The sequence below is a fragment of the Pseudophryne corroboree genome, chromosome 5, assembly GCF_028390025.1.
Source record: "Pseudophryne corroboree isolate aPseCor3 chromosome 5, aPseCor3.hap2, whole genome shotgun sequence".
Classification (NCBI taxonomy): domain Eukaryota; kingdom Metazoa; phylum Chordata; class Amphibia; order Anura; family Myobatrachidae; genus Pseudophryne; species Pseudophryne corroboree.
The window spans coordinates 761,589,880-761,600,696 of record NC_086448.1 but is presented as its reverse complement, the minus strand read 5'-3'; the positions used below and the strand labels follow the sequence as shown (position 1 = coordinate 761,600,696).

The following is a 10,817-nucleotide window of genomic DNA, read 5'->3' as shown; positions in this document are numbered from 1 at the left end:
TAGTCAACGAAGTATTTAGAGATCTCCTGTATAAGTGTGTGGTTGTTTACTTCGATGACATCCTGATATTTTCCCGTGACTTAGTTACTCATCGCCAACAGGTAAAAGAGGTTCTTCGACGTCTTCGGCAGAATCATCTGTACGGCAAACTATCTAAATGTACGTTTGAAGCTTCTTCAATATCCTTCCTGGGATACATTATTTCCGGAACAGACCTTCAAATGGATCCAGCTAAACTAGAAGCCATAGAAAATTGGTCTCTTCCAACAACACTCAAGTCAGTTCAACGTTTTATTAGCTTCGCTAACTACTACAGGAAGTTTATTAAGGGCTTTTCCACATTAATAGCCCCAATTACCTGCCTAACCCGAAAAGGGGGAAATCCTTCCCAATGGTCTGATGAAGCACTGTCTGCTTTTCACAAAATAAAACAGGCTTTTATTTCAGCTCCCGTGTTACAACAGCCAGATGTCAACAAGGCCTTCATCTTGGAAGTAGATGCCTCAACGGTTGGCGTGGGCGCAGTCCTGTCACAGGTGGGCGTTGATGGTAAGACTCACCCTTGCGGATTTTTCTCTCGTAGATTCCTGCCCGCAGAAATGAACTATACCATCGGTGACCAGGAGCTGTTGGCAATCAAATTGGCCCTTGAAGAATGGAGATATCTGCTGGAGGGTGCGAGATTCCCTATTGCCATCTACACGGATCACAAGAACCTTCTTTATTTGAAGGCAGCGCAGTGTCTGAATCCCCGACAAGCAAGGTGGGCCCTATTCTTTTCTCGTTTTGATTTTAAGTTGATGTTTAGACCTGTCTCACAAAATGTTAAGGCAGATGCATTATCTCGCTCTATGAGCTCAGCTGAGGAATCATCAGAACAAGCTGCTCGACCCATATTAAATCCTGTGGTGTTCGCAGCTACAGGAGTGTCCCAAGTTCCACCTCCAGGCAAGATGTTTATCTCTCCTGAGCTTCGTCCAAATCTACTGTCCTGGGCTCATACATCTAAATTTACTGGTCACCCTGGAGTCTTAAAAACTTTCAAGTTTCTGTCCCAAACTTATTGGTGGCCTCATATGAAAGATGTTCAGGAATTCATAGCTTCATGTCCCAAATGTGCTCAGCACAAAGTTCCTCATCAGGCTCCTGCCGGCCAATTGCTACCAAATTCCATTCCCAAGCGCCCCTGGTCTCATTTATCAATGGACTTCATTTCCGATCTTCCTCTCTCTAATGGATATGATACCATCTGGGTAGTGGTTGATAGGTTTTCAAAAATGGCACATTTCATCCCACTCATGGGATTACCCTCTGCTCCAAAGCTGGCACAGTTATTTATTCGTGAAATCTTTAGATTACATGGACTTCCAACAGAAATAATATCCGACCGTGGTGTACAGTTTGTGGCAAAGTTTTGGAGGGCTCTGTGTTCTGCGCTACAGGTCAAACTTAAGTTCTCTACGGCCTATCACCCTCAAACAAATGGGCAGACGGAGAGGGTAAATCAAGAGCTTGAGACCTATTTAAGACTGTATATTTCCTCTTCACAGGATAATTGGGTAGATTTATTGCCTTGGGCGGAATTTGCTCATAATTTCCGATATCATACTTCCACAGATACAACTCCTTTTTTCGCAGTTTATGGTCAACATCCTAGAGTACCAGATTTCCAAGATTTACCCGTCATAGACGTGCCCGCAGCTGCTTCTGCTCTTCAGCGGTTCTCTCAAATTTGGAAGAAGATTCATCTGTCTCTCAAAAAGGTTTCTCAGCGGTATAAAATGTTTGCTGATCGAAAGAGACGAGCAGTTCCCAGTTTAAAGCCAGGCGACAAAGTCTGGTTATCTACTCGGAATCTCCGTCTCAGAGTTCCTTCGATGAAATTTGCCCCACGGTTTATTGGACCATTCCCAGTAGAAAGTGTTATTAATCCGGTGGCTTATAAATTAAAACTGCCTTCCTATTTGAAAATTCCCAACTCATTCCATATTTCTCTCCTCAGACCACTAATTCTCAATCATTTCCAGAGAGCGCTTCCAGTAGGCCCAAAGGTACAAACTCATCGGGGCGTGGAATACGAGGTGGAAAAGATCTTGCACTCTCGTCATCGCTACAGTCATTTACAATACCTAATTGACTGGTCTGGATATGGTCCTGAGAGAGGAGTTGGGTCAACGCTACGGATGTGCACGCTCCACGGTTAGTGCAAGCCTTCCACAGACTCTTCCCTGCCAAGCCTCGTGGGTGTTCGGAGTCCACCCATAAAGGAGGGGGTACTGTCAGGAATCGGCGGTCAGCTGCGTCTCACCTACCGGCGCGCTGGTGTGCAGGCCTCCGGAGGTCATGGCCCCAGTCGCGGCTGTATGAATGCGCTGACCGCGAGCGTCATTTACCGTGACGCTGAGTGCCCCTGAGTCTGGTCCTGCGTTTGTGTCCTGCTGTGTGCCGGCATCCGGTCCGTGTGGATGCTGCTGTGATTCCTGCTTCCAATCCAGCCCTGAGTTTCCAGCCAGAACACCGCGACCAATCACTGCAGAGCAAGGGGTATAAGTTCCTGTCCAGGGCTCACTCTCATCGCCTCGGACAACGAGTCACATACCCTGTGTCGAGTTCTCCCAGTTCCTGCGTTCCTGTTTCCAGCGATCCTTTGTGGATATCTCACTTGTTCCAGATTCCGTTTCCACAGCTCTCCTGTTACTCCGGACTTCAGCTACATCCAGCTTCAAAACCCATCAGCAGTAAGAGACTCTCCTCAGGTGTTTTTCTTTATTACTTACCTGTGCACTAATTGTCAGCATACCATCTGTGCAACTCAGCCGCATAACATCTATTGGCTTAGAGACTGTCTCCTGCTTTAGCCTAAGTGTGGCTATATGGACTTGTGCTTTAACTGAGACTGTGAGTTACTCAAATACCGGAGTTCTGCTTTCATTACCAGTATCCGTTTATCCTGTGTTATTCTGAGACTGTGTATTTCCAAATACTACCGGAGTTCTGTTATCTCATCTGCATTTTATTATCAAGTTATTTACGTTCTGCTGCAAAGACTGTTATGTTATTTGGATTTGGTTATCAGTCATAAGTTTTCTACATTACCGGTTTCCATCATATTCAGTATTGTTCCATCTGCTTTACATTAATAAATATCAGCGCTTATGCGCAGGACTTTTATATTGCCTCCCCGCTTTATACATCGCACCAACACTGACCCACTAGCGCCCCCGCCGGGGACAGACAAATCCAGAGACCTGACAGAGATCAAGGAGAATAAGTAGTGAGTAATGGCCTTTAGATTTAGCAGTGACCAAATCATTCACTACCTCAGTCCGTGCTGTCTCTGTGGAGTGTTGGCCACGAAATCCTGACTGAAGTGGGTCCAATAAGCTGTGTGAGTTAATAAAGTGTGTGAGGCGACTGTAGGCAAGTCTCTCAAGTAGCTTGGAGGGGCATGGGAGCTGAGAAAAGGGACGGTAGTTTGAGAGAGAGTTAGGGTCACAGGTTTTGTTTTGTTTTCAGAATAGGAGTAATCACTGCATGCTTGTACAGAGAAAGAAAGATACCAGCAGACAGAGAGAGATTACAGATTTTAGTTAAGGTTTGGACGAGCACAGCAGACAGAGCTTTACTAATTTATGAGGGTATAGACAGGAGTCAAGGGGAGAAGTAGTAGAGTAGGCAGACGAGAAGAGAGCAGATTCTTCATCTTCAGTTGTAGGATCAAAGAAAGAGAAGGTTCCAGAGGGTTCAGGCAGGGAATTGAGCAGGTCACTGGCTGAGTTAGAGCATACCATTTCATTTCGGATCTTATCAATCTTGTCCTTGAAATAGGAAGCAAGATCTGGCGCACTGACAGTGGCTGGTGGGTTGGGTGAGGGAGGGACAAGAAGTTATTTAAATGTATTAAAAAGTCGCTTGGGGTTAGAGGCTTGAGGTAGAGATGAGAGATTGGAAATATGTTTGTTGGCAGTGTACAGAGCATTCCGATAAGAGTTGTACACTGTCTTATATACAGTATTAGAAAGTCACTTGAACGAGATTTACGCCACTGGCGTTCTACTTTATGTGAGAGTTTTTGTAGGTGTCTAGTGTATTTAGAGTGCCACGGTTGACATCTAAGTTTACGTGGAGTGTGATGGGTAGCCGGAGCTACTTCGAGTGCTGTTTCTAGAGTTAGGTTAAGCTGTGATACAGAAGTCTCAGGAGAGGTGAATGTAGAAATTGGTGAGAGTAGTGGTTGCAGTGAGGTAGATAGTTGTTGAAAATTAATAGCGTTAATATTTCTGCGGGTTAGAGAAGAGGGTAACATTATCCTCTCCTGACTGGAAATAGATTGGTTAAGTACTTATAAAAAGATAGATAGATAGATAGATAGATAGATAGATAGATAGATAGATAGATAGATAGATAGATAGATAGATAGATAGATAAAGGCAAATACTACTGGCTCATCACAAAATCTCCTGAACCATAAGGCTGCACTTCCTTGCCAATGGCAGTTTTAGAGCAGTCCATTATTCAAGTATGGGAGCCACATCCAGCAATGTTTGACAGTGTGGCAGTTGGTGTTGCTCCCCTATTTGAATAATGGACTGCTCTGCAAGTGCTACTGCAAGGAAGTCCAGAAACAGAGCATTGTGTCCCCAAGTCTCTGCGACTTGGTATCACCGGCACCATGCATTCTTTATAGCTCCGGCTGGGTGGGCTGTCTTAACTCTCCTCTGTGAGGGGGGAATTATCTCACCCATTCTAACCCCTTTGTGTGTGGAATTTTGAAAAATTCCTTCATAGCGGGTGTCTACGTCACAAAAGTAAGCTACTGTCCAAATGTCATAGTAACATAGTATCTAAGGTTGAAAAGACAATTTGTCCATCAAGTCCAACCTATTTGTTGTCTCCTATGCAGGATTATTTTGGTCTAAATTTTGTCTGATGCTGATGTCAGCCGTTGTGTTTTATTCCTCTTTTCATAGTAACTATAGTGCACGACTACGCACCATAACCCTGGATATCCTTATCCATTAGGAATTTATCTAACCCATTCTTCAAGGTGTTGACTGAGTCCGCCATTACAACTCCCTCAGGCAGGGAATTCCAAACACGTATTGTCCTTACTGAGAAAAAACCTTTACGCCGCATTGTGCGGAATCTCCTCTCCTCTAACCTAAGTGAGTGTTCACGTGTCCTCTGTGCTGATCTTACCAAAAACAGGTCCCGCGCAAGCTCTGTGTATTGTCCCCTTATATATTTGTAGATGTTGATCATGTCTCCTCTTATACCCCTTTCACATCGCACTAAAAACCCGGTATCGACACGGCATATTGCCGTGTCGAAACGGGTCCGTGTGCGATGTGAAAGGTCCTTTGGTGAATTAGCGTGTCGCCTGACCCGGTAATTCAACCCGGTAAAAAAGAAGGGTTATTACCGGGTTGATTACCGGGTCAGGCGCAGTGTGAATGGGAGCCATTCCGATGCGACACGGCTCCCATTCACAGCATAGGCAGAGGCGGCGCAGGAGATGAGCTCATCTCCCGGCGCCGCCTCCACCCCCGCCCCTGCTGCTGCTGCGCCCTCCGCTGCTATGGCAACCGACCCGGTACATTGCCGGGTCGGAAAGCCAGCAACGGAGCGCAAATGCCGGATCCCACCCGGTAAGTACACGTTTCTCTTACCGGGTAGGATCCGGCATTTGCGATCTGAATGCAGCATCAGTCTCCTCTTTACAGTGTAAACAAGCCTTTCCTCGTTTTCCAGCGTCTCCATGCCCTTAATTAGTTTGGTCGCCCGCCTCTAAACCTTTTCTATCTCCAGGATATCCTTTTTGTAGTATGGTGCCCAAAATTGCACACAGTATTCAAGATGTGGCCTCACTAGTGATTTACATAATGGGAGTATAACACTCTCGTCCCTTGCATCAATTCCCCCCTTTTATGCACGCTAATATCTTATTAGCCTTCTTTGCTGCAATCCTACTTTGCGTACTGCTGCTTAGTTTGCTATCTATGTGAACACCTAAGTCCTTTTCCAGTACAGAATCCCCTTTCAGTACAGAATACCCTCCAGTACAGAATCCCCTTTCAGTACAGAATACCCTCCAGTACAGAATCCCCTCAAGTTCCTAGTCCTTATAGTTCAGGAGATTGAACGAAGACACCAGAACCGGTGAATCTGCACTGGGAGATGCAGCCGCTGGCAGATACATGCCCCTAAAGCAGGCGCGACACACCTGAATTTTTGTCACCACTCCCGTTACCTCCCACCGAACGGCTGCTGTCTGTGACCACCATCGCAAGGCCATCCCAGCGAATGCGCAGTGGTACTGGGATGCATGCGTAGTACTAACACCATCACCAGCTGCATAGGAACTGGCTTTGCGTGCACCTCAGGTCTGGATTCCGTAGCTCGTACAAGCATACATCGATATTCTAAGACCTGTGAAATCGATGTTTGGGGGACAATTGGGCGAGATTCAGTTGTTTACAAAGTTACATACAATCAATTCCCTTCCCGTATCCCAGGGGTCTTCAACCTTGGTCCTGCAACTTCCCAGCATGTTCTGCCACTGTTTTAGCATGGGCTACTATCTAAAATGTGACAGGGCATGCTGGAAACTGTTGTTCCACAACAGCTGCAGGGTCAAGGTTGAAGGGTATCCAGTCTCTAGGTCGACCACACTTAGGTCGACAGTCATTAAGTCAACATGCATTAAGTCGACAGGGTCTCTAGGTTGACATGGTCACTAGGTCGACATGTTCTAGGTCGACATGACAAAAGGTCCACATGAGTTTTTCACAATTTTTTTAAAAAATTTCAACTTCTTCGATCCACGTGGACTATGTAACCTGTTTGCTCACCATGCGAGGAGACACAGTGCGCTAATTGGGGTTCGTGGTCACTCTATGAAGAAAACGACACTAAAAGAATTTAAAAAAAAACGCAAGTCAACATTTTGTCACGTCGACCTTGCTCACGTCGACCTATTTTGGGTGTCGATTTAGTTACTGTTGGCAAATAGTGGTCAACCTAGACACTCGTTCATAGAGTGTGGTCAACCCTATGAACCACACCCGGTTGAAGACCCCTGCCTTACCCATTCCCTAAGTTCTCCCTTTCCTATAATGCTGCAGCAGGGGAACTCGGCAGTCACATGACCTGGCGAGTCACCACGTGACGTCAGAGGATCCAGTTACCAGAAGGGTTTAGTGTTGTGTTACCCCGGGGCTGCTGCAGGTACGTCTCTGCCATTGTAATTGTGTAGCAGCGCTTATCACTGAGCCGGACTTGTGTGGCCTGTCGCCGGGTACGGTGACGGCAGACCCGCCCCCAACTGTCGCTGATCGGTGAAAGGCTGTGATAGCGGCCTGCCTAGGCCTGGATGTCTGCAGAGGAGACGGGAGCCCTGACATGTTGCAGAAAGATCAGGTATACGGGGATCCGGGGGGTGCAGCCTGTAACATGTATTCCCAGTGACACGTCCTGCAGCAGTGCTAAGCAGAGTGACTGCAGAGGTGCGTTATATACCAGGGGCAGAGGAGCGTTATAAACCAGGGGCAGAGGTGTGTTATATACAAGGGCCAGAAGTATGTTATATACCATGGGTAGAGATGCGTCATCTACCAGGGGCAGAAGTATGTTATATACCATGGGCAGAGATGCGTCATCTACCAGGTGCAGAAGTATGTTATATACCATGGACAGAGATGTGTCATCTACCAGGTGCAGAGGAGCGTTATATACCAGGTGCAGAAGTATGTTATATACCATGGGCAGAGATGCGTCATCTACCAGGTGCAGAAGTATGTTATATACCATGGGCAGAGATGCGTCATCTACCAGGTGCAGAAGTATGTTATATACCATGGGCAGAGATGCGTCATCTACCAGGTGCAGAAGTATGTTATATACCATGGGCAGAGATGCGTCATCTACCAGGTGCAGAAGTATGTTATATACCATGGGCAGAGATGCGTCATCTACCAGGTGCAGATGTATGTTATATACCATGGGCAGAGATGCGTCATCTACCAGGTGCAGAAGTATGTTATATACCATGGGCAGGAGGTGCGTCATCTACCAGGGGCAGGAGGTGCGTCATCTACCAGGGGCAGGAGGTGCGTCATCTACCAGGGGCAGGAGGTGCGTCATCTACCAGGGGCAGGAGGTGCGTCATCTACCAGGGGCAGAGGAGCGTCATCTACCAGGGGCAGAAGTATGTTATATACCAGGGGCAGAGATGCGTCATCTACCAGGGGCAGAGGTGCGTCATCTACCAGGGGCCAAGGTATTTTGTATACCAGAGGAGAGGTATGTTATGTACCAGGGGCAGAGGTGCGTTATATACCAGGGGCAGCGGTATGTTATATACCATGGGCATGTTATACCAGGGGCCGAGTTGCGTTGTATACCAGGGGCCGAGTTGCGTTGTATACCAGGGGCCGAGTTGCGTTGTGTACCAGGGGCCGAGGTGCGTTGTATACCAGGGGCCGAGGTGTGTTGTATACCAGGGGCCAAGGTATACCCGGGGAGAGGTATGTTATATACCAGGGTCAGAGGTATGTTATATACCAGGGTCAGAGGTGCGTTGTATACCAGGGGCCGAGGTGCGTTGTATACCAGGGGCCGAGGTGCGTTGTATACCAGGGGCCGAGGAGCATTATATACCAGGGGCAGAGGTGCGTTATATACCATGGGCATGTAATACCAGGGGCAGAGGTGCGTTATATACCATGGGCATGTAATACCAGGGGCAGAGGTGCGTTATATACCAGGGGCCGAGGAGCATTATATACCAGGGGCAGAGGTGCGTTATATACCATGGGCATGTAATACCAGGGGCCGAGGTGCGTTGTATACCAGGGGCCGAGGTGCGTTGTATACCAGGGGCCGAGGTGCGTTGTATACCAGGGGCCAAGGTATACCAGGGGAGAGGTATGTTATATACCAGGGTCAGAGGTGCGTTATATTCCAGGGGCACGTTATACCAGGGGCCGAGGTGCGTTGTACACCAGGGGCCAAGGTATACCAGGGGAGAGGTATGTTATATACCAGGGGCGGAGGTGCGTTATATTCCAGGGGCACGTTATACCAGGGGCCGAGGTGCATTGTACACCAGGGGCCGAGGTGCGTTGTACACCAGGGGCCAGAGGTGCATTGTACACCAGGGGCCGAGGTGCGTTGTACACCAGGGGCCAGAGGTGCGTTGTACACCAGGGGCCAGAGGTGCGTTGTACACCAGGGGCCAGAGGTGCGTTGTACACCAGGGGCCAGAGGTGCGTTGTACACCAGGGGCCAGAGGTGCGTTGTACACCAGGGGCCAGAGGTGCGTTGTACACCAGGGGCCAGAGGTGCGTTGTACACCAGGGGCCAGAGGTGCGTTGTACACCAGGGGCCAGAGGTGCGTTGTACACCAGGGGCCAGAGGTGCGTTGTACACCAGGGGCCAGAGGTGCGTTGTACACCAGGGGCCTGAGGTGCGTTGTACACCAGGGGCCAGAGGTGCGTTGTACACCAGGGGCCAGAGGTGCGTTGTACACCAGGGGCCAGAGGTGCGTTGTACACCAGGGGCCAGAGGTGCGTTGTACACCAGGGGCCAGAGGTGCGTTGTACACCAGGGGCCAGAGGTGCGTTGTACACCAGGGGCCAGAGGTGCGTTGTACACCAGGGGCCAGAGGTGCGTTGTACACCAGGGGCCAGAGGTGCGTTGTACACCAGGGGCCAGAGGTGCGTTGTACACCAGGGGCCAGAGGTGCGTTGTACACCAGGGGCCAGAGGTATGTTATATACCAGGGGCGGAGGTGCGTTATTGTGCACCAGGGGCGGAGGTGCATTATTGTGTAGCAGGCGTGTGTTATATACCAGGTCACTGGGTGCAGCTAATGAGGAAGAGAGGTCCTGGGTCCCTGCTCATCCTGAATAGTGCTGTTCTTTCTTGCTGGAAGCCTTATCATTTATCTAGTATAGTGATGGCGTTGGTGGTCTATGATTGATGGCGGGCCACCAATGCTGCACCACCGACACTGATAGCCCGATGTTTAGGATCATGGACAGTGGCCCAGTGGTGTAAGTCTGTGCAGTACCCAGCCATCTATGGTATTCTGTAAATGATTTAAAAACATCACTAATCTGGAATTTAAGGCACTTGTCTCCTATATAATAGCCCAGCTCTGTGACTTTGTGCCTGTGTGTATAACGCATCTCTCATTTGGTTAGTGGCAGGTCTATCACACCCAGTCCACAGCTGATTGGACGAGAAACGCCCTCCCACACAGGTTACATCCAATGGGAGGCTCTGCCATTTGGCTGCTGTGTGTTCACACAGAGCAGGATCAGCAATGGGACTGATGGAGCTGCAGCTCCAGCCCCACACCCCAAAATAGGCCCACTCAGGGTCGGACTGGCCCACAGGGGTACAGGGGAAACCACCGGTGGGCCCCACTGCCTTGGGCCCCACTCCTTCCTCTAGGGATCAGGTTCCAGACTGTGCACTTGTATTATGCATGGTAGATATGTTGCATTACACTGCACAAGTCTATTGTGTATTTCAAGCCTCTGTGGGGGTTGGACACACCTCCTTTGTAGGCTGACCACACCCCTAAGTATGGGCCCCTATCACTGCATTCCCACGGAGGGCCTTTCATGCCCCAGTCCGACACTGGGCCCACTGCATCTGCAGCAACATACCCTCCAACAACTTACACATTAAAATTGATCCAAATTCGAAAAGGGGGCGTGGCCACGGGTACACCCGCGTGGCCACGCCCCTTTTCCTATACTTTCAATGGAAGCTTGGAGAGTCAAAAATCGGTACAGACCATAAAAAAA

At 48.8% G+C, this 10,817-nt stretch overlaps 1 protein-coding gene across 2 annotated transcripts in view; it reads left to right on the top strand.

Annotated features, from left to right (window-relative positions):
* The first annotated feature begins 7,115 nt into the window (after positions 1 to 7,115).
* ANKRD46 (ankyrin repeat domain 46) overlaps positions 7,116 to 10,817 on the top strand; it is a 63,084-nt gene continuing 59,382 nt past the window's right edge. Inside the window, exon 1 of one of the 2 annotated variants that reach the window (XM_063924205.1) lies at positions 7,116 to 7,419. In XM_063924205.1, the coding sequence (XP_063780275.1) occupies positions 7,402 to 7,419 (18 nt within the window). In that variant the 5' untranslated portion in view covers positions 7,116 to 7,401. The remainder of the gene's footprint in view (positions 7,420 to 10,817) is intronic. The other variant, XM_063924206.1, reaches the window with a different exon arrangement.